The sequence below is a fragment of the Pelodiscus sinensis genome, chromosome 1, assembly GCF_049634645.1.
Source record: "Pelodiscus sinensis isolate JC-2024 chromosome 1, ASM4963464v1, whole genome shotgun sequence".
Lineage (NCBI taxonomy): Eukaryota > Metazoa > Chordata > Testudines > Trionychidae > Pelodiscus > Pelodiscus sinensis.
The window spans coordinates 141904480-141932422 of NC_134711.1; the positions used below are offsets into that span (position 1 = coordinate 141904480).

The 27943-nt window shown below is 41.4% G+C and overlaps 1 protein-coding gene across 6 annotated transcripts in view; it reads right to left on the reverse strand.

Annotated features, from left to right (window-relative positions):
- The window catches only part of STXBP5L (syntaxin binding protein 5L), a 456584-nt gene that overhangs the window by 174448 nt on the left and 254193 nt on the right, over positions 1–27943 (reverse strand). For all 6 annotated transcript variants that reach the window (XM_075905178.1, XM_075905171.1, XM_075905165.1 and 3 more), the window contains one exon: positions 7238–7372. In XM_075905178.1, the coding sequence (XP_075761293.1) occupies positions 7238–7372 (135 nt within the window). The remainder of the gene's footprint in view (positions 1–7237; positions 7373–27943) is intronic.

Here is a 27943-nt window from a genome sequence, read left to right on the forward strand (position 1 = left end):
TGGCAAACCTGGGCAATATAAAACCCTAGGGTCTCTCGTCGCCACCACCGGCAGTGAAGTGGGGCTAGATGGGATTCCTCCTATTATTAGTTCCATGCCACTGCCCCCTGTAGCCCGGGGGTGGTTTGTGAAATTGACTAGATATCAGGGATGTCAACTCTTCTGATTTGATCACAAGCTTCCTGATAATTGGGGATTTTATTTTTCTGGAAAGCCCCAGCATGTTATCAGAATTAAACCAGATCTGGTAACTTCACTACATGATGCCTCATGCACTGCTATCAACTGTGATCACTCTGATTTAGTAGATTGTTTGCTGGTGCTTGGTATGAGAAGAGAACCCCAGCCTCTCTCTCTCTCTTTTTTTTTTTTTAAGACTGTAGGTCTCATGGTTTGTGGAGAAAAGCTAAAAAAACGTTCCCTCAGTTCTGCCAAAGAACTCAAACACCAGATGCCAAATAAAAAATCTCAAAGTGTATTTTTATCTATAATTTCAAGAAGCCACTCTCTTTTTCAGAGGTGGGATGGGGCCCTGATCCATGAGTTTTGAATGCTTGGGGTTGGCAATACAGTACATACAAAATGATAGTGTCTTCCTGTGTCCAGGATCTTACAAAAGACATGAAACTGAGTCCTCACCCTGACACCCCCATGTCCTTGCATTGGGATGCCTCTCCTCACCCACTAACATTTGAGCCCTCTCACTGATATTCCCCGCCCCTGCCTGGGGTAACCAAAAGCAAAACCCACTGGTTCCACCTCTCTGCCTGCAGAAGCATGTCAGCTCAGGCAGCTCCCTGGCCTGCACAGTTGGATCACAGCAGAGGCAGCCAACGAAGCTTCTTAGACCAAGCGGCACCCTCTGCAGCCAGGATTATGTGAGTGCTGGGGGACTGGGTACTGCTGGGAACCGTGTGCGAGGGTGAGTCCCTGCACCCCACTACCAGTGCTAGCAGTCATGGAGGCCTGATTCAGTAACTTTTCCAAATATTTCAAGGGCCAGATTGGGAAAGTGCTTGGGCCACAGGTGTTCCTCAGTTTGGTAGTTTGAGACGTTTGCTCTAAGATTTCCAAAGGGGTCTGGCACCCTCCATTTGAAAAATTTTAGGGGTCCACAAATGAAAAATGGTTGCCACCACAGGCAGTGTGTCAGTTTTTTGCTGAAGCAGCTTCTCATAGGAGTGCTAGAAGCTCTCTAGAAGGGGGGGGGCCACTGGTCTCTAGACCGTAGCCTTGTTCCCTGCTCCGCATCTGTGGCCTCATCTGTGTGCACACTCCCAAAGCCCTGCTTCCTTCTCCACCTCTTCCTCCTCACAGCTCTGCCCACCACTTGGCTCCACTGCCCCCTCTCCCCTGTCGCACTCCCTTACGGCCAGTGAACTATTTAACCAGGATTTTACATCTCTAGTTGAAGGGTGATCCCATAAGACTTGATACTCTCAATTAAGGTCCTAGGGTGGGACTGGGTCTCTTACTGGATAATAACTGGATAATCAAATTGCACTGATTCTTTTAAAAATTTCTCAGCTAGTGGTAACATCTTTAAATTGATTCCACATTCTGAACAGATATGATCTATCCAAAGTCAAAATAAACAACTATTCATTCTCTCTCATGTGCATTCTAGGCTAAGTATAAAAGCTGCTGCTGCTTCACATAGTTTTTTTTTGTTTTTTTCCTTACTGGAAATATCAGGTTTCAAATGATCAGGGTGAAATTATAACAGAAACTTAGGGGAAAAAAAACAATTGAAAAGATAAAATCAAATAAAATGCCATAGGACTTGGAAGAAAAATATCCTTGCAAAAAAAAAAAAAAAAAAAAAAGAGCCACTTCAGGATTTTTAAAAAACCCACAACACAAATATTCCTGATAATTAAAATTACATTTAAAAGACATTTTAAATTACACTTTTCCTCCAAGAAAAAAAATGGTGCTACTGGTACAGCTGCAGAACTCTTCATGTGAGAGTTGCATAACAGGACCTAACAAGTGGGGGGACAGTTTTCTCTTATGCACCACTAGAGGCGATCTTACATGCCAGCTGCTCTGCCCCAGGCGTCCTAGGATGCTCTGCCCCAGGCGTCCTGATTCAGCCACTGCTGAAACTGACCAGCAGCGGCTGAATCAGGACGCCTGGGGCAGAGTAGCTGGGGTGCTGCTGGGTTGGTCCAGAGCAGCGCTGCGGGACCAACCCGGCAGCCCCCAGCTGCTCTACCCCAGGGGTAGGCAAGAGAAGCCTGGTCTGCTGGGGGGGGGGCACTAGTTGCTCCCCCCCAGCAGACCAGGGAGACGGGGGTGGCGGGACCGCCCAAGTCCTCCACGGCTTTTCTCCGTCTCCCTGGTCTGCTTACCTGGGAGACGCGGAGCAAAGCCGCAGAGCATGCGGGCAGCGGGACAGTCCAGGCGCGCCACAGCTGCCCCACTGCTGGCGTGCTCCGAGGCTTTGCTCCCCATCTCCCTGGTCTGCTGGTCGGGAGACGGGGAGCAAAGCCGCGGAGCACGCCCGCAGGGGGACAGCTCAAGCGCGCCCGGGCTGTCCCACTGTGGGCGTGCTCCAAGGCTTTGCTCCCCGTCTCCCTGCAGAACAGGGAGACGGGGAGCAGCTTTTCTCGCCCCAGAGGACGGGGGCGGCGGACCGCGGCACATCTGGGCGTCCCGCCGCTCCCGTCCTCTGGGGCGAGAAAAGCCCCGTTCGTAACTGCGGATCCGACATAAGTCGGATCCGCGTAACTCGGGGACTGCCTGTATATGATGCGATCTTCAGTTGACTCAATCAAGACAGCCTGTACACAGTCCTTTGGAGATAGCAACCTGGTATTTCTGTGAATAGCCAGTGACAAGAGCTTATTATCACAGGGGAACACTTCCAAGGAATTTGGGGTAATTGTTCACCTGCAAAGCAAAATGAGAACTAGCACTGCCTAAGGAGGACATTTGGGTGGCTAACATAGAAATGTAGTTAGTTAGAACAATGGTTTTCAACCTATGGTCTACAGACTACATCTAATATTTCCAAAACTGTCAGCAGCTCCATTCAAAAATTTTTAGAAGATTACAAATGAAAAAAAAATCATAGAATCATAGAACACTAGAACTAGAAGGGACCTTGAGAGGTCATTAAGTCCAGTCCCCTGCTCTCATGGCAGGGCCGAGCACTGTCTACATCATCCCTGATAGATGTCTATCTAACCTGCTCTTAAATATCTCCAGTAATGGAGATTCCACAACCTCCCCAGGCAATTTATTCCAGTGTTTAACCACCCTGACAGTTAGGAACTTTTTCCTAATGTCCAACCTAAACCTCCCTTGCTGCAGTTTAAGCCCATTGCTTTTTGTCCTATCCTCAGAGGCCAAGGAGAACAATTTTTCTCCCTCCTCCTTGTGACACCCTTTTAGATACCTAAAAACCACTATCATGTCCCCTCAGTCTTCGCCTTTCCAAACTCAATAAGCCCAGTTCTTTCAGTCTTCTTTCATAGGTCATGTTGTTAAGACCTCTAATCATTCTTGTTGCTCTTCTCTGGATCTTCTCTAATTTCTCCACATCTTTCTTGAAATGTGGCGCCCAGAACTGGACACAATTCTTAAATTAAGGCCTAATCAGTGCAGAGTAGAGCGAAAGAATGACTTCTCAGGTCTTGTTCACAACACTCCTGTTAATGCATCCCAGAATCATGTTTGCTTTTTTTGCAACAGCATCACACTGTTGACTCATATTTAGCTTGTGGTCCACTATGACCCCTGGATCCCTTTCAGTAGTACTCCTTCCTAGACTGTCACTTCCAATTCTGTATATGTAACACTTTTTCATTCCTAAGTGGAGTACTTTGTATTTGTCCTTATTACACTTCATCCTATGTACCTCAGACCATTTCTCTAGTTTGTCCTTGAGGGCGGGGGGCTGGACTCAATGACCTCTCGAGGTCCCTTCCAGTCCTATGATTCTATGATTTTGAATTATGACCCTATCCTCCAAAGCATTTGGAACCCCTCCAAGCTCTGTATCATCTACAAACTTAATAAGCGTACTCTCTCTGACAATATCTAAATTGTTGATGAAGATATAAAACAGAATTAGTCCAAAAGAGACCCCTGCGGTACTGGAACAATCCCGACCCCCACAGTGGATCACCCACGGGACACTGCTCAAATAAGAATGGTTAATAACCACTCTCTGACAATGGTTATCCAGCCTGTTATGCACCCACCTTATAGTAAACCCATCTAAGTTGTATTTGCTTAGTTTATTGATAAGATCATGTGAGACTGTATTAAATGCCTTACTAAAGTCTAGGTATACCACATCCACCACTTCTTCCTTATCCACCAGACTCATTATCCTGTCAAAGAAATCCATCCGATTGGTCTGACATGATTTGTTCTTTACAAATCCATGCTGGCTGTTACCTAGCACCTTATTATCTTCATGGTATTTGTAGAGGAATTCCTTAATTACTTGCTCCATTAGATTTCCTGGCACAGAAGTTAAACTGACTGGTCTATAGTTTCCTGAGTTGTTCTTATTTCCCTCTTTATAGATGGGTACGATATTTGTCCTTTTCCAGTCTTCTGGAATCTCTCCCATCTTCCATGATTTTTCAAAGATAGCTAAAGGCTCAGATACCTCCTCTATTAGCTCCTTGAGTATTCTAGGATGCATTTCATCAAGCCCTGGTGACGTGCAGACATCTAACTTTTCTACGTGATTTTTAACTTCTTTTTTATTTTATCTTCTAAACCTACCCCATTCCCAATAGTATTCACTATGTTAGGCATTCCTTCATCATCAGACTTCTCGGTTAAGATTGAAACAAAGAAGTCATTAAGCATCTCTGCCATTTCCAAGTTTCCTGTTACTCTTTCTCCCTCCTCACTGAGCAATGGAGGAGGGACCCTGTTCTTGGTCTTCCTCTTGCTTCTAATATATTTATAGAAAGTCTTCTAGTTTCCCTTTATGTCTGTAGCTAATTTGAGCTTGATTTGTGCCTTTACTTTTCTAATCTGGTCTCTGCATACCTATATTGTTTGCTTTTATTCATCTTTGGTAATCTGTCCCAGTTTCAACTTTTTAAAGGACTCCTTTTTCATTTTTAGATCATATAAGACTCCTGGTTAAGCCATGGTGGTCTTTTGCCATACTTTTATCTTTCCTAAGCTGCAGAATAGCTTGCTTTTGGGCCCTTAATAATGTTCCTTTGAAAAACTGTCAACTCTCTTCAGTTGTTTTTCCTCCTTTGTCTTGCTTTCCATGGGACTTTACCTATCAGCTCTCTGAGCTTACTGAAATCTGTGTTCCCAAAATCCACTGTTTCTATTTCCCATTGTTCTTCCTTCTACAACCTCTTAGCATCATGAACTCTATGATTTCATGATCACTTTGACCAAGCTGCCTTCCACTTTCAAATTCTTAACCAGTTCCTCCCTATTTGTTAAAATCAAATCTAGAATAGCTCCCCCCCCAGTAACTTTTGCAACCTTCTGAAATAAAAAATTGTCTTCAATGCAATCCAATAACTTATTGGACAGTCTGTGCCCTGCTATGTTAATATCCCACCATATGTCAGGATAATTCAAGTCTCCCATCACCACCAAATTCTGTGCTTTGGATGATTTTGTTAGCTGTTTAAAAAAAGCCTCATCCACCTCTTCTGCCTAGGTAGGTGGTCTGTAGTAGATCCCTAGCATGACATCACTCTTGTTTTTTACCCCTTTTAAGCTAACCCAGAAACTCTCGACAAGTCTGTCTCCCACTTCCATCTCCACCTTAGTCCAAACATGTACATTTTTAATATATAAGGTAACACCTCCTCCGTTTACCCTGTCTATCCTTCCTGAGTAAGCTATAACCTTCTATACCAGTATTCCAATCATGTGTATTATCCCACCAAGTCTCTATGATACCAACGATGTTGTGGAAGCAGGCTCTTTGCTGGCCAGGCCTCTGGTGCATATTGCCATCCAAGCAAAAGGTCAACTTCCCCTTAATGAAAACCCTTAGACTATGTAACTTAAAGATCAGCGACGAACAGGAACCAAAACCAGACCCAAAAGTTCATGTAAAGTTCGTGCTGGTTGTGCTGACTGTGCCATGCCCGATAAGGCAGAAAAGGAAAGACAGACAGTGTCTGCTAGCCTATCACAAAAAGCGCGCAAAAGCTTTCTCTATAAAACAGCTTCCCCTCCTGTATCAAATTGAGGAATCCCGAATAAACATTGGATGGCAGAATACGAGCCAGGCCCAAGGACTGATCACCCGAGGGCCACCTCCCGCTCACCGAACCGAATGAGTTCCTGTAGAGTGTAACGTATACCAACTATGCTGTTTACTTTGTGTTTTTTTTAAGTGTGAGTATTGCTATCTAAACTTCGTTAAAAGTTTTGTTAAGTAGTATTGTTAAGAGTTTTAGATAAGTAATTAGACTTATGAGTAAGATTGATGTAAATGTAAGTGTTGATAATCCCTGGACCCTTATTGACAACTATTGGGACTTAGAAAAAGCTCAGGGAATTTTCATTTATTGTATTGGACTTTGCTTATTGCTCCTACTAATAGTTATTTGGCGGCCACACGTGTAAGAGACTAATAAAGAAAAGTTATAATTGGAAGCATTCTAATAAAAGTTTAAAAGATATTTAGTAATAGTTTGCCTGTCTCTGCGCCTTCCTGGGACTAGCCACATTTCCGAACCTTTTACTTTAAGCCACAGATGTCATAGTTATGTTTATTTATAAGTAGGAACAACTTGAAATGCTAATTACCAATATTTCTTGCATTTGTATATAGCCATCTAAGATACTGATTTGATTTTGCCTCACACTTCTGCAAAAAATGTTGTAAACAACTGACCTAGAGGATCTCTGGTGATCAAATTTTCCAAACCTTATGTCCCAATGCAAAAGTTGGGTCCAATGGATGTTCAGTGACTTTGTGGGGTGCATGACTGCCTACATTGTATTAAATATTTCAAGCAAATATATTATTCTGTTAATGGCATTGTGTATCAAACTAATATAGCTTTTCAAAAGATGACATCATATCATTATAATATACCTAGAAATTGAATTTCCTTGTAAAATTCTTTTGTGATGAAACACTCAGTACAGAAAAAATGTTCCTTAAAATAGGAGACTACAAAGTAATTATAGTGATTGGTTATAACCAAATAATTTTCACAGAAAAGAAGCTGAAAAGAATTACAAGCAATGTGAAAGTGATAAAAAGATCCACACTTACAGTTCTATTGCCTTGTTCCACATGATAACGTATCCAGAAAGAATGAAAGACTCAATATTTACAATGTGTGTATTTCCCCGCTCTGTTCCAACGTAGAGCCATTTACTCTGGAAGGGCAGATGGCAGTAAGTAATCCTGTAAGGGAAAAAATATCCCATTTAAAGTTGTACCACCAATCTTATTTTTCAACAAACTTCCTTTTGAAATAGTTGTCCCTTTGGTTTTGCCATGAGGCCAAAGCAGCTTAGGCACAGTTCTCATTCCCAGTATTTGATCCATGGAGTTGGCATAGTCTGTGGAGCTAGCTCATTTTTTCCCCACTGATTCTATAGATGTTCAAGCTCCTCCTAGTAAAGAAGCTGGAAACAAGGAGGAAGAGCCATTCTACCTACTGTTAACAGTGTCAGGAAAGAGGAGCCATCTTAACGTGCTTAGTGCAATCCTGAATGGGCGGAGATAAACACAAGATCATCTCTCTATGAATATAGGGGCCAAACTATGAACAAAATATGAGGACTGTTAAGCTACAAATTCTGATTTTCTTCTTTACAAAAAACTATTTGTCCAGTTCAGTATATAGGCATTAATGAGACATGAGCATGTTTAATGTTTTGTACAAAGGAAATATAACATTACTATTCAAACAAAGAGGTGTTCACTTTATTAGCTCTTAATGAGTCTGTAGGTTATGGAACTGATAAAGCATTACCAAGCACAATCACTCCCACATGCATATCATTTTTATAGAACAGCCCAGTGCTATATCACTTAAGAAAAATCTCTTGATAAGACACAAAAATATTCATAAAGATGATGAAAGGATAGAGTCAATTTTTTTTGACATTACAGTATTTACATTACATTAAAAGAGAGAATCCACATGAGATATGGAGACTATTTGCAGCTCAAATGTAATTACATCTGCACTGCCTACATAGGCTTTAACGCTATCTGATCCTACAGTATATTCTAGAACTCAGGAGGCTTGTCTTTATGAAAAGCACCCACTTCATCTGGTATGCAATATTTTATTACTTTATTATATTTGTCATTCATGAGATTCCAAAAGCAAACATTACTAGCTTTGAGATGAGTGGATAGCTGAATTAGTATTTTTACCCTCAGTTATTTTTTTAATTATGATATACAGTATTTAAAATATATATATTTCAAGTAGGGTTGTTAGATTGTTTAACCAAAAATACTGAACACCTCCTCCCCCCCGCAAAAAAAAACCACCAGGGGAAAAAAGGGGGAGACCAAAGTTGTTGAGGGGGGAAAAAAGCCCCCTCGAATTAAGCAAAAAAACAAAAACAAAAAGCACCCCCAAAAAACCCAGCATGGCCCTTTTAAGAAATGCCTTTGGGGCTTTTTGGCCCTAACAGGCTGCCGGCAGCCATCCACCATCTTGTCTTCCTGCTCTGGGCCAGACAGCTCTCCTGTGGAACCAGATAAGCACCCGGGATTTTTGCCTCCTGGCTGGGGGAAAAAAATTCAGAAAATAACGGACATTTTAGGTGTCTGGTATTTTCTGAAGTTTTTTACTGTACAGGAGGTGAAAATACTGGACTGTCTGGGTCAATATCAGATACCTGGCAACCCTAATTTCAAGTTAATGTTTTTATGAAGTATCAATCTTTCTTCCCTACTTTACAATGGAGTGAAAGCTTCTTTCCCACAATCTTGTGTCAAAAACGGTATGGTTACTTACATCCCTTGTGGCTAAGGATATTCACAACCTCCTAAATGAAAGGAAGCACTTCAGTAGGAAACTAATTTCACCTATTTCTGAGGAATACTCAGCACTCCATATTTCTCTTGACCTGCACAGTACTTTGCGTGATTGCAGTTTTTGAGGCTATATAATCATATCATCAAAATATTTTAAGAACACACTCAAATACATTTACTTAGGCCTGCAGATGGGGGAGGGGAGCGCGCAATTGCACAGGGGCCTGGAACTCCCAGACCGGCAGTGGTGGAGGCCGAAGCCCTGCGCCCCTTTTAATTGCCACAGGAATGCCACTCAGCATGGCTCTCAGAGCAGGGGGAATGCCTAGTGCCATGTACTGGATGGCACTAAGGATTGACTGCCCTCAGCTCCACCCCTTCCAGAGTGCAGAACCAGGCCCCTCCACACCTTGCCTCCCGGCCCACACTGGCTGTCGGCCCTGCTAGTTTTACTTCTTCCTTTTATATTGGTCCAGGTTTAAGAAATCTAAGTCAGTGTTTCTCAAACTGTGCTCCGCGGAGCCCCAGGGCTCCACGAGACATCTCCAGGGGCTCCGCGAGGTTGACAAACTGGAAACATGGATAGGTACACACACAATCAGTGTTCCGCTGGGGCTCTACATAAATTTTTATGCATGTAAAGGACTCCAGAGCCCTAAAAGTTTGAGAAACGCTGATCTAAGTAATACAACCAAGAAATCCTCAGTCAGGGTGTCCATCCCTGATTGGAGGGCCAGACAAGGCAATGGATCATTTCAATCTTATTTTGATGATTTGACCAGAACACAGGCCTTGTTCTAACCCCCTGCACAGGGACAAATTTACCATTACAGGTCCAATTATGTCAGTGGCAAAGATTCCATTAAATTCAGCAGATGCAAGCCTTTAGGGGCAGATTTTTAAAATTTGCAAGCATGGTTTGCATCTATAAAGAAAAGTGCCCAATACAGACATCTAATTACTTGGCTTGAGAGTGCAATTAGGTAGCACTTCTAACAGGAGCATTTATACCCATAATTATTTCTGAGTGCAAAAATGGAAACCAAATCAGACCTTCAGTGTAATTTTAAAAAATATGCACATGCACTTACACTCTCTTCATCCCCTCACACTTCTGTGTACTGTTTTGGCTTCATATAATGAGAATGATGCAATTAAAAATAATAAAAAAAATATAACAGAATTTAACATAATTGTTTTATTTATCGAATGATTGATTAAGCATCCATCTTCACATAACTTCTGGGCATAGATACAAACATGTAAATTAACAGCTAAAACAGACACAAATTTGGACAATGTCCACTTTACAAAAAATGTGAACAGCCAACCATCTCTGCTCTCTATCTGATGACAAAAATCTCTGTATTAGACATGTATTAGACAGAGCGAATGCTGTAAATTGGAAATCACAGTCCATCGCCACTCATCTAGTGCTGGCCTGCCAATGAGGGGGGAAAATAGGGGCAGTTCCCAGGCCCTTAATTTGCCACTGGAGTGCCACACTCCAGGCAGTCCCAAAGGCTCTCTGCCCCAGCCCTGCCCTGCCCTTTCTGCCTAAGGTCCCAGCTCTTCTAAGAATGCAAAGGAACCCCGTCCCACAACACATACTTTGCCCATGGGCCTAGCAATTCTCTTAGTTCTCCCTGAATGTGTGGTCTTGAAAACAATTTAAGATTTTTTCATTTATAATCACTAAATTAGAGAAAAAAATCCCAAAGTTATTGCGAGAATTCTACAAGTAATACAGATGAAGTTACAAACTAATTTAAGAAAATAATATCAACAATTAAGCCAAAATTTAGAACTGCTTTAGAGTGATACAAATTTTTTAATTAAATTCCTTCACTCCTTCATTAAGAGCTTAATCCAAAATGTTTATTGCTTATCTGCAGATATACACATATTTGTAAATTTCTTAACTAGAGTTTTCTGGTTAATGTAAGGCTGTTTGATTCCTTAACTGCATCTTTACAGTAAAGGTAAATATAGAAAAGACATAACTTTTAGAAAAGGTTAAGAAAACAGTAAGTATTTTGTATCAATACTCCTCCCCAATTAAAATGAAAAATTTTCATTATTTTTATAAAAATTACAGAACTTTTTGTGGACATTTTCCACTACCTTGGTTGTTTTTGATTTTCTATTAATTAAAAATCTGAAAATTTTTAAAAGCAACAAAACATTTCCATGAACATTTTCACATAGCGAAAAGGCAATATTTTGTCAAAAATATTTTTGAATAAAAAAGTTAACTATATTTATTTATTTCAACTGAAAAATGTAACAGCTTTAAAAGATGACTAGTTTTTTCTGATCTGTGTGTGCAAAGATTGCTCTCTCACCTATCCTCTCCCCACTACAGGAACACAAAGTATCATCGATAATGCGTCCAGTACTACATTTCTTACATGCCAAAAGTTTTGATTGAACTTTGAGTGCAAAGAATGCACAAATTGATCCTAAAATTGTTCTTTGTCTGAAAAGTGGTGTACAGAAATATGAGAAAATAGAATGATTGCTCAACTACAGTTGTTAAAAAAAAAGGAAATGTACTATAGTGTAATAAATATAAACATTGGTTTGAGTTATGTAAACGCAGGGAACAGAATAGTTAAGAACAATTTTTAATTGCTTTAAAGAAAAAGAAAAATTACTGTAGAGAGAAAAATATGGAAATACATTTTTGAAAGACCAGACAATACATTATGTTTTTGTATAACAAATGCATTGTGTGTGTTCAAAAAATTAAACAGAGTGGTGAAATATATAGGGGATAAGCTGTGCATTTTGATCAGCTTCTGAGGTAAAGTGCATAAAAAAAGACATGTATGTTCGTTATATAGCAGACTTTTGGACAGAACTCATCTTAGTATCCAATCACTTCCTATACATTCAGGAATTGTAGTCACATTACACCACAGTATGGGCCTATAAAAATAGGGGAAATATTTTTAAAGCACTCTGTGAAGATATCCAAAAATATGCTGAAATGTTTGACCACTCAAGGGGTCCGAAAACTCAGTTTAGCTGGATGGCCACCCAGGGAATTCTCAAGATAACGTTATTAGAAAGCATTCATGTCACTGTATCAAAACTCCTTCCATTTTATAATGTCACAGCTGCCCCACCTCCCATCCCTGGATAATCACTTCAAAAATCCTCATAATGAACACATATGGCTAAAAGGCGGTTGAAAATTTTTCAGACAGTTTTGGAGGGTTTTGGGGTCAAAAATGCATATTTGGGTAGACAAATTCAAAAAACTGTTTTTGTTAAAAAATATTCTGGAAAAAAGACACTTCATTTTGACATTTTTTAAATTAATCATTTTGATTTTTCTATTTGAAATAATTTTGAGTTTTGAATTTTACTTAAACTGTATGGCTGTGTCTAGACTGGCCAGTTTTTCCAGAAAATCAGCCGCTTTTCCGGAAAAACTTGCCAGTTGTCTATACTGGCTGCTTGAATTTCAGCAAAAGCACTGACTTCCTACTGTAAGAAATCAGTGTTTCTTGCGGAAATACTATGCTGCTCCCGTTCGGGCAAAAGTCCTTTTGCACAAAGCTTTTGCACAAAAGGGCCAGTGTAGACAGCCCAGATTTGTTTTCCGCAAAAAAGCCCCGATCGTGACAATGGCGATCGTGGCTTTTTTGCGGAAAAGCGCGTCTAGATTGGCACGGACGCTTTTCCACAAAAAGTGCTTTCGCGGAAAAGCGTCTATGCCAACAGCGTTCGGAACGCTCTGTTCCGAAAATGCTTTTAACGAAAAACTTTTCCGTTAAAAGCATTTCCAGAAAATCATGCCAATCTAGACGCAGCCTATGTTTAAAAAGCTTCAAAACCCCAATGCTTGTTTGACCCACAATGATTTTTTTCATTTGATCAAAAATATATATATATATATTTGTTCTAGCCAGTGAGCCAACCCCCCTGCCAGCTATTTGTCCAGCTCTATATGCACCTTACTAAATCTGTTCAACAATGTGATAAACACTTGAATTGATAGAAAAGCATCATAAGTAGGCATGAATAGGGGAACAGAATATTTGATATCAAAATGTGAATAAGGGAGGTCCCTGACAGACTCTGCTTTGTTTATGGAGTTATGCAAACCAGGCAGCATGGCAAATGCCCGCTTGAGATGAGTCCACGTGATCGCTATTTTCCTGCATCATATACTTATAAAGATGTTCAAAGATCCTTGTGTACCTCAGTGATAAGCCATTTTTTCAGACCTTCTCCAGTACAGGCAGCAAACAGTGGCAGGGTGACTTCCTCACACACCTTCTTTCCCATTAAGTAAGTGCGCATTACAGGCATGTCCTGTTTTTATTTTCTGCTAACCACAGGAGGAAGGATTAGGGTCACTTCCCAAAGCCTCGCTTTAAAGGGCCAGAACCAGGAAAAAAGTAATGATTGCACTGTTAAGGAAAAGAAAAAGAAAAGAACTGCATTTCCATGTGACCTATCCAGTATATTCCCCATGGCTCACCAACTGTGATTTAGTTTGTTAAGCGTAATGCTAGTCAAAGAATTCTCTAAACACAGGCCATGTCTAGACTAATAAAATAGGTCATGTTTTAAAATATGTTTGCTAATTATAGGTTAAACCTAAGCTTCTCTTAATATACCACCATCCAACATTTTTAAACACAACTTACCTAGTTTATATTAAATTTATTTTTTAAAATGTGTACTTTAAAATGTGTAAGCTACAATATTTTAGACACACAATTGATTTTTCTAATCTTTACAGGGCCACAGGTGTGTGCACACATACGTATACAGGCTCAGGAACCCTGAAAGGGTTAAGGCAAAATGTCTTGGCCTTACTTTAAATACACCTATGCACATTTCCTGCATGCTTAGGGCATGGTGTTATAGGCATATATAGGCATATACAAATACATCCATTAAATACAGAAATCATGCTTGGATAGCCAGAGGTAAGTAGATTAAAAGCTAGCTAGTTAGTTTCAGACATCATTGAGGAAGGGGCAAACTGATGTGATGGATAATAGTACAGAAGGTGAGAGGAAGCTCAAATACACAGACTCACTTGACACCAAAACCATCATAGCTTCACAGGTACACTTCTGAATAAGCACTCAAAGACACTCTCTCTAACAGCATAAAACAGAAGACCTGAGGCTAAGCTGTAAAACAGGTAATTGGTGCGGAGGCAACGACTTACCCAAACATTTGCCTGGTTAGCTAGTCTGACTTGACATTCATCTTCCCTTTGATGTGCACTGCAATTAGACAGCAAACTTTGCTTGTGCTGTGGAAATTGATTTTCTTTCTGGCATAGGCCAACCATGGAAACTATGTTCAACATGCTGTGGCCAGAATCAGGCTGACTTTCATGGAAGGAATAGTTCCAGTCAGTTGAGGACCTCCTCATGCTCTCTCCAGCTTCTCTCCCACCTTCTATCTAGGGGAAGGGACCTAAAGTGACCCCACCCAAACTAGGCTGTGAGGGACACAGAGTTTTCTGCCTCTCATAACACACTTGAAAATGAGTTGAAGCAGTGTCGCAGATATTTAAATGGAACTGAAGGGGAAAACAATCCAAAAACCCAACACAGCCATGGGTCATAGCTGGAAATGAGACAATTATTAAACCAAATTGTGATTCATAAATGTTCATGAGCTCATTATGTTGTGTGTAGCAAGTGAGGGCCTAGAACATCTGTACTACCTCTGACAGCACTTAATGTTGAAGAAACCTTTTGAGTCCTCTGGCACTTCTGGAAATGCTGTGTGGGATCTGACATCCAAGCCCACACATTTGAAATACCCAGCGTGCCTGACCCACTGGATATTCAGACAGCATAGGTATGCCCAAAAAATAGCTCCGAAAATCTCCTGAGTACTTAGTTCCAACTTGAGCACCTAGATTGTGTCAAAATGGCTACTTTCAGTCAGAGTTAAGAACAGAAACCAGATCTCTTAAGCCCATGTCCTATACTAACAGTGTGGTTACTGGGTTTAGAAGAGACTGTAAGACAGGTGTAGAAAGATTTTTTTATTTCTTTTGATGCCCCTGTTTAACTGGTATAATACGCTTTTGCTATTTGAATTTCAATGGGGGGAACTGATCATTTTTAAATTGTAGTGTCCCTCTGAAGAAATATGAAGAGAATGAGACATAAGTTGATTCTGGCAACGAGTGGATAATGAGGAGGTCGTTGCTTGAGCAGTTCATTAAAGGATAAATTAGCACTAAGTGGATTCCAGAGAGAGTCTCACCCATAGCCAACCATCTTTGTTTGATGAGCAGTTACAGTAACATAAAGCAAAAACTATGAGGAGTCCTGTGGGACCTTAAAAACTAAACAATTTATTTGGGCATAACCTTTTGTGGACTGGAACCAGTTGATAAAGTGGTTTATCAACTCACCTATAAGTAGAATATGCAGCTGCGTAGGGCACTAGAAAATCTGGGGCATCACTGGGTCTTATGGAAATATCAGGAATAAAACTCCCTGTTCCAATACTTCTTCCACTACCTCCAACTGTGTAAGCTCCTGAACCTCCTGCATGAGTAGACTCTCATGTGAGGTCTCTTGGAAAAGGAATGGGGAGGGCATGTGGGAGTGGAAAGGATTTTGAGGGTATAACCCTGAGAAACAGTAACCAGGACTCAATGGCACGACATTGGATATCCAGGCTGGAAGTGAGAAAGGCAGTTGCCAAACAAGAGGAGAGGGGGGAACTAGATCCACAGGGAAGTCTGATATATCGTCTTCAGGTGCACCCTGAAAATGACTTCTTAGCTCCCTGTTTGGGCCAACTCAGGCCCAACTGGGTCGAAGTTGACTGTAGACTCAACCAAAGCTTTTAACCACTGCTCTTTTTAGCAGGGGGTGCTCCTGCCGTGGCTGGATCCTTTCACTGATAAAGTACTAGGGTCGGAACCTTTTCTGGACAGGGCCTGGAACATACAACCCAAGGATCTTAAGGGCAGTGCAAATGTCCTTATGCCTATGTAATTTTGTGCTGATCTGTTCTGCAATTAGGGCACAACCATCAAACAAAGTCCTGCACAGACTGATGAGCTTCCACCAACAATCCAGAAAGGAGTTTCAACACATCAATATGGCTGATGCCAGTTCTTCTTGTAAGCTGTGCGCTTGTGCAGCCACTCAATATCGATTAAAAAGCCACCCAGCTGATTACCAATGTGCTCAGAGCTAGGTCTCTGTTTCTACTGGTAGTGCACATTCACACGTGTCTAGGTACACATAAAATTATTCCACACATAGATGGAAAAGATTAGAAGGAACGTTGGCTGAAGACATTATATGCACTATTCAGTCTGCCACATCCAAGAATTCCTGGAGGGCCACTCTAGCTGCCGCCATGCCCTCCTCCAGGAGATCCTGAACTCCTTCCTGAAACCTTCAGGAAATAATTCATCAAACTTTGCCATGCCTTGCCACATATTAAAATCATAGTGGCCAAAGAGGGCTTGGTGATTGGCCACCCTTAACTGCGGGCTGGAGGAGAAAGAGGACGTTTCTTGCCCTATGCAGTAACGACGGTTCTTTGAGATGTGTCCCCCCATGGGTGCCCAACTGTAGGTGTCAGGTTGCTCCAGCGCTGCAGACCGGAGCTTTCCATAGCAGTAGCTGGTCAGGCCACACATGCATTCCATGTGCCTCGTGCTGTCCATGCCCTTTGCTTCATGCACACAGCCCGATCCTTTCTCAATTCCTTGTGGACGCCTGAGTATCTGAAAGAAGAAACAAGAGAAACCCTCTGAAGAAGAGGGGGAAGAGGGTAGTGGAGCTCCCATGAGGGGACACATCCCGAAGAACCATTGTTACTACAGAAGGCGAGTAACTTCCTTTTATAAAAGCTTAAAAGCTTTGGAACAAGGATAGCAGGCATTGGAGTCACCTTTTATTAACAGCTGAAAGCACTGTGGTGGCTACTGCAGCATTGTTGGAAAGATGCTGGAGTATGGCATAATGTTTCATAAAAATATGGTCCAAGGACCATGTAGCCACAAAGCAAATGTCTTGGAGAAGAACCCCTCGCAGGAAGGTCGTGGATGTAGCTACTGCCCTGGTGGAGTGTGCCCAGGGGTGAACAAGAAGAGGCTTATGACAGAATGTAGCACTGCGTGATACAGGAAACTATGATGTTAGTTGTGTGTCATGACGAAAGTGCACTTGTTAGGACTGAAAGTTTTATCCTTTTTATATTTGTATTTTTAGGTTAAATAATGTTGTAATGTAAGATAACATATTATTATATTTAAATTAAGCCCTTTAGTAAGCCCTTTTGTTTTAAACTTTAGTGAGTTTAGTAAGTAAGGAAATAGAGTTTTGGTATTGTGTCCATGTTAATGAAACCAGAGGGATGTTGAAGGCTGAAGTTTTAATTGTTTGATTTACAATGCCTCTTGCTTTGCCCAATATAAGATACTAATATTATGCTTTTCTTCTAAAGGCCTTGTAAAAGATTGCTTGTGTGTGGAAGTGGTATGTATAAAAGTAAGCTATTCCGATGTGTCAGAAAGATAGAAAATATGGCAAAAGACTGCCTTGGCTTAATCACGAGATCTTGCATGATCTAAAAATAAAAAAGGAGTCTATAAAAAATGGAAAGTAGGACAAATATAGGCAAACAGCACAGGAATGCAGGGGCAAGATTAGAAAGGCAAAGGCACAGAATGAGCTCAAACTAGCTACGGGAATAAAGGGAAACAAGAAGACTTTTTATAAATACATTAGAAACAAGAGGAAGACCAAGGACAGGGTAGGCCCACTGGTCAGTGAGGGGGGAGAAACAGTAAAAGGAAACTTGGAAATGGCAGAGATGCTTAATGACTTCTTTGTTTCGGTCTTCACCGAGAAATCTGAAGGAATGCCTAACATAGTGAATGCGAGTGGGAAGGGGGTAGGTTTAGAAGATAAAATAAAAAAAGAACAAGTTAAAAATCACCTAGAAAAGTTAGATGCCTGAAAGTCACCAAGGCCTGATGAAATGCATCCTAGAATACTCAAGGAGATGATAGAGGAGGTATCTGAGCCTCTAACTATCATCTTTGGAAAATCATGGGAGACGGGAGGGATTCCAGAGGACTGGAAAAGGGCAAATGTAGTGCCCATCTATAAAAAGGGAAATAAGAACAACCCAGGAAACTATAGACCAGTTAGTTTAACTTCTGTGCCAGGGAAGATAATGGAGCAAGTAATTAAGGAAATCGTCGGTAAACACTTGGAAAGTGGCAAGGTGATAGACTCATAGACTTTAAGGTCAGAAGGGACCATTATGATCATCTAGTCTGACCCCCTGCACACTGCATGCCACAAAATCTCACCCACCCCTCCTAGAATAATCCTCTCACCTATATCTCAGATATTGAAGCCTTCAAATACTTTGAAGACCCCAAGATGCAGAGAATCCTCTAGCTGTGATCTGTACCCCATGCTACAGAGGAAGGGAACAGCCAGCATGGATTTGTAAAGAACAAATCATGTCAAACCAATCTGATAGCTTTCTTTAATAGGATAACGAGTCTTGTGGATAAGGGAGAAGCAGTGGAGGTGGTATACCTAGACTTTAGTAAGGCGTTTAATATGGTCTCGCATGATATTCTTATCAATAAACTAGGTAAAAACAACATAGATGGGGCTACTATAAGGTGGGTGCATAACTGGCTGGATAACCGTACTCAGAGAGTAGTTATTAATGGTTCACAATCCTGCTGGAAAGGCATAACAAGTGGGTTCCGCAGGGGTCAGTTTTGGGACCGGCTCTGGGAGGGGTTGCGACTAATCTGCAGGATAGGGTCAAAATTCAAAATGACCTGTACAAATTGGAGAAATGGTCTGAGGTAAATAGGATGAAGTTTAATAAAGACAAATGCAAAGTGCTCCACTTAGGAAGGAACAATCAGTTTCATACATACAGAATGGGAAGCGACTGTCTGGGAAAGAGTACGGCAGAAAGGGATCTAGGGGTTATAGTGGACCACAAGTTGAATATGAGTCAGCAGTGTGATGCCGTTGCAAAGAAAGCAAACATGATTCTGGGATGCATTAACAGGTGTGTTGTGAGCAAGACACGAGAAGTCATTCTTCCACTCTACTCTGCGCTGGTTAGGCCTCAATTGGAGTACTGTGTTCAGTTCTGGGCATCGCATTTAAAGAAAGATGTGGAGAAATTGGAGTGGCTCCAGAGAAGAGCAACGAGAATGATTAAAGGTCTAGAGAACATGACCTATGAGGGAAGGCTGAAGGAATTAGGTTTGTTTAGTTTAGAAAAGAGAAGATTGAGGGGGGACATGATTGCAGTTTTCAGATATCTAAAAGGAGGAGAGAGAAAACTTGTTCATCTTGGCCTCTGGGGATAGAACAAGAAGCAATGGGCTTAAACTGCAGCAACAGAGGTTTAGGTTGGACATTAGGAAAAAGTTCCTAACTGTCAGGGTAGACAAACACTGGAATAAATTGCTCAGGGAGGTTGTGGAATCTCCATCTGTGGAGATATTTAAGAGTAGGTTAGATAAATGTCTATCAGGGATGGTCTAGACAGTATTTGGTCCTGCCATGAGGGCTGGGGACTATACTCGATGACATCTCAAGGTCCCTTCCAGTCCTAGTATTCTATGATTCTATGGTATGTTGAGATAAAGGTGTGAAGGTTATTGCTCAGAACCAGATGTCCAAAGGAGGGGTGACGGTGGGTGAAAACAGACTGATCGGCGTCAGAAGAACCATCAGTAACAACCAGTGTGAACCCATGGCCAAGGAGTGATCGGAGTGGCAGATTGAAGGCTTTAAAGTGAAGCAAGCACCCCTAAAAGACGATTGATTACAGGATGAGCTTTGGAAATGTTTTGGGAATGACTGACATCAACAAGATAACATGCCGGTCACAGATGGACTCAGCAGAATCCATAGATTTCAACAGAGAAATGGATTATAAAAGCAGGGTGGTTTGCTATGGGACTTTGGGTTCGTTTTGCCACCAGCTCCATATGAGCATCAGATCGCGACCAACAAAAGGCCCTGCTCTCCCTCTGTGATCGATCTAACTGGCCATTAGATTGATACAGACTCTGGACTGATAACTATAACATCGTCTGGCGGGACTGTATGTGTCTGTATGGTGTTTGTGTGTGACTGACTGAAAAGCATATGCAACTGTTGTATTCTCAATAAATGTGGCGTACTGCCTTTTCCCCTATAAAAGATCTCATGTGCTTCATTTAAGCCTAACACACTGCCCTTACATCACTCTGCAGTTGCAACAAAGAGATGATGAGAATTATGGAAGGGTCTTGTGTGGTTAATATAAAAGAAGAGGGCCCTTCTGATGTCTAAAGTGTGGAGGAGCGCTTCCTGTGCAGACGAGTGCAGTTTTGGGTAGAAAATAGTATGACTGGCTCATTGATAAGGAAGTCTGAACACATAAAAAGGATAGATGGGGTCATAATATAACACCGTCCTTAGTAAAAACCGTGTACGGTGGTGATTCTGTGATGGCTGCTAAGTCGCTGACCCTGCGAGCAGATATTATTGCTAAAAGGAAAGCCACTTTGGAGATTATTAAAGACAATGAACATGCTGCTAATGAGCTTCAGGAGGTAGTCGAGTTAGTCTTTAAAGTGCTACCAGACTATTTGTTGTTTTTTCAGTTTATCCTGCACAGACTAACAAAACACGTAAATGGTATCATGAGCTTTTGGGGGAACAGCCCACTTCTTCAGATGACCAGCTGTGCCCATGAAAACTCATGATACCATTTACATGTTTTGTTAGTCTTTAAAGTGCTACCAGACTATTTTTTGTTTAAGTTTATGCTGCTAATGGTTCAAATGGAGGTTGAAATAATGTGTCCAACACCAACTCCATAATGGTGGTGGAGATTTTCGAGGTGGGATTAGATTTTGGAGGCCCTTAGGAAAATGTCTAGTGACAGGGTGTGCAAAAACAGAATGCTCATGCACCAGGGAACAAAACGCTTTGATAGCAGCAAGGTGGACTTGAAGGGAAGATAAGAATAAGTTTGATTGTTTTAGATCAAGGATGTAGTCCAGAATCATGTGGAGGTGGGCTGTGTGGGTCAGCAGACTTCAGCGTGCACCATTGGGAAAATGTCATCCATTTCTGTAGGTAAGTACTCCATGTGTTACTGCATCTGGTATGCAAGAGAACATGTTTTACTCTGAACAGAGTGTTTCTGAGTCATGAAACCATATCAAATGGAGCATCCACTGCTTCCTTGAGATCCTTATCGTGAACTCAATTTGGAGGTGACCTGCTCCAGGAGCTCCTGGTATGTCTTCACATCATTATGTGCCAACAGGTGCAGGGGATTCATAATGGCTTTGTCTGTTGAGGATGAGGAAGATGCCAATATCACAAGATGGAGGCAACAGAGTACTCCAAAGCTGTGTGCTTTCTTCTCACTCCCTGACAGTCAGGGGAATGGAAAGAAGAGCAAGTGGTATCCTACTATGTCGTGGTTTAGCCCTCTGCCAATTTCCAACCTCCCTAAATGGTTCCATAATATCCAGTGCTCCCTGGGGCAGACAGTGCCTCCACGTGCCTAAGACCTTCACTGCTGCTTGGCGTCGCCACAGTGGGGTAGGGAGGGTTGGCCAGTTCTGCCTGACTCGGTCTCTGACACTCAGATGGAGATTTAGAGTCACCCAAAGCAACACAGTGATCTGCATGGCCACGCAGCTCACAGCCAGGTGGGCGGGGCTGGGAGCTGAGCAGCGTGGGGCCCTGAATGCATGGGCCCTCAAGGTGACTGCCTCGTTTGCCTTGCTCAAAGGCTGGGCCTGTCCCTATACCCTGACAGCTGGGCTACTCAACACGTGGCCCACAGGCTGCATGCAGCCCACAGCCCATTTGTTCGCAGCCTGCGGTGTGGTTTGGGTTTACACAGGTCTCAGCATACATCCCTTGGGTGGGATCCTTTGAATATGGCCTCCCCTGGGAACATGCTCCACAACAGCAAGGCATCACCCAGGTGGAGTGAGCACTGAAAGACACAAGCGGATGGGCTGGCTAGAACAGATGGTTACAGATGGTGTCAGCATTTCTAGCCCCCAGGGAGGAGGTGCCAGAGCACTGTGGGAAATGCTGTCTGCTTAGAATTGTGGGCAGAGCCTGAGAGATGCTGACTGGCTCACATTGGCCACGTTTGGGTCTGATGCCATGGCTTAAGGCTTAATCTTTCTATTCATGCCCCTCAGTGTGAAAGAAGCTATTTGCATATATTTGTATATATGCAACCACACTTAAGTTGCGACTCTGGGCATGTGCTGGTCACTAACAGAAATAGGATGCTTGCACTCTAGACACTGTATGAAGCCTGTGGACCAGAGCATGCCCCATCCCTAGGCTAAGTCCCATTTGGGACACTACAAACTTACAAACCACCAACTAACACAAAGAAAACTCCTAAGAGAACAAAATACACTACGCATAGACTACACTGCAGAAACAGCAAAAACTGGCTGAAGCACAGCAGTTCCTGTACTGTCACTGCTGGTGAGAAGGAACTGAGGGTGAGGGGAGCATGTGGCACCCCTTATGCCTCCAAGGGAAAAACATCTGGCACAGTGCATATTTCGAACACACATACCTACTGTGGAATGGCCATTAAGAAAAAGAAGAATGAACAATTTTTTAAAAAAAATTTAGCTCTATATTTCAGTCATGAATCATCCATGAATTGAGAGTGGGTTTTAGGAATTTGCTCACTGTTTATATTTCCTCAATGAATCAGCTGTGCAAATAAAATTAGCCCATTAATTGTTCATGAACTGTCACTGCAAATATTTACTATTCACACTGTGAAACTAGTCACCTACACCATATGGTATTGTTTATGTTTCCTGAATGAATGACCTAAACATTATTGTGCATAATTAATAAATTCATGAACTAATTCCCCTTGTCTCATGTTATACCACTGAAACACCAACCATTCACCAGTTGTTAAATGGCACAAACATTCACTGCTACTTGCTTAACTAATTCCCAGGCCAAAAGGGACTATTATGATCTAATATAATTTGCCCTCCAGTATAACACAAGCCATAGGATTGCCTTGAGCTAATTCCTGTGCCCTATAGCATTTTTTTTTTCAATCCAACCTTGGTTTCAAAATTGCTAGCAATGGAGAATCCACCACGACCACTGGTAAATTGTTCCAAACATTAATTATGCTCACTTGTTAAAAATGTACACATTATTTTAAAAACTGCAGAGGAGTAGCCGAGTTAATCTTCAAAGTACTACTAGACTATTTGTTGTTGTTTAAATTTTTCCTATTACAGACTAACAAAACATGTAGACGATATCATGAGCACAACCCACTTCTTCAGATTATTTTGAGTCTCTTTAACTACCTTTAAGTTCTAGCCACTGAACTGTGTTATACTTTTGTCTACTACATTGCAACGGATGCATTTATGTACTGTTGTCTGTCTCATTGTATTAACTGCACTGGTGCAGGGTCTTTGGCTAGGAATTTCCAGGAAAACTCCCTCCTCCTGTATTAAGTGTCAAGATCTATACATAACCATAGTTCTCACAAATCTGCTAAGTACATTTATTGAATTTACACTTATTTTCTTGTATTACAGTTCATCACACGTACTGCAATTCACTTTCAAACAATCAGTAGGTGCACATGTATGTTCAATGCCTACTATAACTCTACTTATGCATGTTGTTCTATTATTTCCTCTATGAAGGACCACAAACAAGAGGGGGACTGGGCTGAATTGTCTCGTGAGTCAAAAAATCTGTGTAAAGCTTTTCTTCTCTTTCCAATAGTACAGATGTGTAGCCAGAATTAGTTAGTCAGAAAAGTTCAAACAGTTTTTATTGGAATTTATCAAAATTGAAACGTTCTGCAGATGCATTTCAGTTTCAACAAAGTTCCCCAGTGGTCCACTGATTATATGGGTTGTATTGATCGATGTTTCCAGTTGTCAACCTCGCAAAGCCATTGGAGATATCTCGCGGAGCCCTAGGGCTCCACGGAGCACAGTTTGAGAAACACTGGTGTGGACTGTCCCATGGTCAGGAAGCCTAGGATTTCCAGAGTCTGTGGCTCCAGGGTAGTCTGCCAACACCTAAATTTAAGAATTGTTGCATTTTGTTCAGAATTAGAGCAAAATGAAATTTCAAACTAGAAAAATCATCCACAAAATGAAATATGTCACTGTACCCACCTCTAGTCAGGCTCCATACAGGTAGGGGAACTGTACTTTTCACAGGCTCTTGCAAGAGCTACTCGGTACTGGTTATTTTATGCAGATGCTCATGTTAAGTTAGAACGCAAGAGACAGAATGAAGCAGGCCTCTATTAGACTCCTTTGTGTGGTCCCTGAACACTGTATACAGATGACCTGTCAGACATATATTGCATATTTCTGAATTTCTGTAGATAAACTAGACCTCTGAAAACAACTCAACTATAGGAGCAGGTTCTTTCCTGGCACACGAAACACTAACACTACAAATATGAACATATACCCCAACCTAATTTATTTTGCCTAAGTGGAGGTTGTATATCATATTAAAGAATAAACCATTCTATTAACACCAAATAATGCATTTTCTAAATAAATCACTCTTCTTGCAAGTCATTTCACTTTGCACCAAAGCTTCCATCTTTTTATTTATTTTTGCCACAGAGTTCTCTTGTGAATTAGTGTAAGTCTAAACTCTGGGACTTAAAACTCTTGCAATATTAATCCAGAAAAATAATTCTGAAGCATAATGGGCATTTTAAAAAAGCTGACACCTTCCCACTGGACTAGGTTTTTTGTTTTAAAGACTTCTTAAAGAATCACAACTTATTTTCGGGTATTTTCAAGATGGGACTATCAACTACACAGACAAGGAAAGCGGAGAGCCAAAGAAAGCAAACAAAAAGATAACCATTACCAAAAAAACCCCACAACACACACATAGTGAGAAGCAATTAATGAATGCTTCTAAATCTTGTATATGTACTGTGACAAAACTCCTATGAAAACTCGGTGAATCCTGCGCTTCCTGGCAGATTTGCTTGCCTCAGAGGTTCATAGCAGCCCTCAGTTTTAGGTACCACATGTAGGGCTTTAGTTTGCTGAGCTCTTTTCATCATTGGCCAGTGTATAGTAAAACGAAGAATAAACTCCACGGTCTTTTTCCCCAGAGTAGAAATGTGGAGGTGGGTGTTGGGGGGAATCCAGGCCCACCCCCTACTCCGGGTTCCAGCCTACAGCCCTGTGATAGTAGCTGCTCGTGTGAATCCTTGATATCTGCTAGAATACAGCTCCAAGACTTCCTTCTCTCTCATTCCTCCTCCTAGTTGTGATCTTTCCTCCTACTCCCGGGGAGCCCTCTTCTTTCTTCCCAGTTGCATGCACCCTATCACTGCAGGCAAGCTTTTTTTTATAACCAGTCTGAACTTGTTTTCCTAATTACCCCTAGGTGTCCTAAAAGGGTTAGGCTGGACTGACTCTGCAGGCCTGGTCAATTAGCCCCAGGTGTTCCACTGACCCTGATTGCCTTTGCTGGATCTAAACCAGCCCCTGTTACTCTGGGGGCAGGAATCTCCTCAGTCTGAGGCTTATAGAGCTTCCCCCCCCCCACTACTTTATATAGCCTTCTCCACCGACCCTATCACCATACCTTCTCCCAATAACATGTAGCTCTGATATTTGGAAGTCAGACTTAGCTTACTGATGAGCAGTACATATTTTATCTGCAAAAAACATGATTGGAACTGTGATACTAGAGAGTGGTTCCCTTAACTGCAAAATGAAATATACACAAATAATCTGAGGTACACTAAATTATTCTAAAAATCACCACCAAATCTTAGCATAAGTATCCTATACCATTTGCATATTTATTGGGTCTAAAAATAAAAATCTACATGCACAATGTAAAGTAAAACAGAATTCTGACAATTTTATTTTCAATCCAAACATATCCTAGACATCAGCCAACATTTATGAAAAGTGGCATGTAATTAAAATATTTGTATTCACAAAATAGTGTTTCTCCCGCCCTCCCACCCAAATTGAAAGTGTCAATATTTTGTTTTAGTATGCTTCCAACTGCATTTTAGGAAAAAGGAAGGAGTTTTAAAAACACCGTTTCTGAAGATTATGAATACTAGTTTCTGCTAAGTAAGAATTTATGTTGATATCCTCTTGTAATTTATTTAATCATGTCATTTAGCTGGACACGCATTGCTGCTTTCGAAGTTTATTGGTGTAAATGCTTCTTGTACTATGTTTTTTAGCTGACTACTGTACCCAAAATTAGCACAAAAATATGAACAAGGAGTCTGAAAAGCAGTTAAAAATATTATTTTGGTAGACTTTGAAACCTCCATATAAAATATGTAAGAGGTATGGGAAGAACCTCCTAAATAACATACAAATCTGCTGTAAGATTTGTACCAAGATTTTCAAAAAAGTGACTAGATTTTTGGATATCTACCTGGAAACAATTTTAAAGGGTTCTGATTTTCAAAAAGTTGTAGTTGCCCAATCACGCTGAAGAAACTTACAAAACATGAGATATTTTTACTAAAAGAAAGCATTCATCTACATATTTTCAATATCCTCTTAAAAGATATTTGAATTTGCACAAGAATAAGCTTTCTTTTAAACCATTTGCTCCTTTTGCCAAATTCTACCCACAATTCTGTATTTGTGATATGCATCTCTAGCACTGGAAATTATATTGATGTCACAAATTCGGGGCTATAAAGATGGGCACAGACAGGACAATCCAATGTTTAGACAAAAACAAGGAATGAATTGATATAGATTTTTTTCTCCTAAAATGTATCTGTAGTTTTAATAGTAATAATTTGAACACTTTGAAAAACCGTTCTATTTTTAAATATTAGGCATGCATACATGAACACACAATTTGTCACATCAGTTTGGACTACTCGTGAATCCAATCTGCTGCCCTGCCTCTGGAAGGGGCAATAGCTGATGCTTCAGAGGAAGGCATTTGCAATATTTTCAGTCCCTTGTTTTTTCACTAAACGATATCTTTGATGAAAAAGAGTCAGATCCTTCTTCAGAAGTTCTTGTGGGAGCACTAAGTAGATGAAATTATTCCATAATTACACAGCCTAAAGGACATTGCCGAAGGGTCCTATTTTAACTTGTGTTACCTTACAATCTCTTATCTAACATGATAACAAAAGATAGTCCCCTCAAACATTTGTCCTAAGACACAGGGCTGGCGATAAACTTCGCTGGGCCCTAAGCAATGTGGGGAGGACTCAGCTCCAGTCCCTGGAAGAAGAGTGGCCTCAGGTGGAAGAGTGGGAATAGGGGAAGCCAATGCTGCCTGGACCATGCCTCACTTCTCCCAGCCAGCCCTCCGCACTGCCCGGATTGGGCTGTGTGGGGCTGGCTGCAATTTAGTACTCCAGCTGTGGGCAGCCCAGAGTAATGGGCCCTTTTAAATCTCCAGGCCCAGGGCAATTGCCTTCTTTGCCTCATGCCCCATTGAACAGCCCTGCTGGTGGTTTACGAAACCCACAATGAACAAATACTGAGGGAATGACTAAACTAGCATTTACAAATATGCTAGTTAATGCAAATTAATTTACAGTCAGTTACTTCAGATTAAAACTAGACCACAAATCACAGTCTACAGTCCCATGGTGTCCAACATGCTAGCCACATGTAGCTATTTGGCTGGTTGAGTGTGGCTAGTTGGTTGGACACCACAGTCTAAGCAGTTAGAGTGTGAAGTAGAAAATACATGGAGGTTCTTATTGGAGTAAATCCATAAAAGGGATGTAAAATCCCGATTAATCGGGTAACAAGTTAAATGTTACATTTAACCAATTAACAGATTAAATAGGGATGGGCAGGGGAGCTACTCCAGCCTGGCTGCGCTGAAGCAGACCTTCTCCTTCCTCACCCACCACAGTTGGGCTGGAATGCCCCTGCTCATG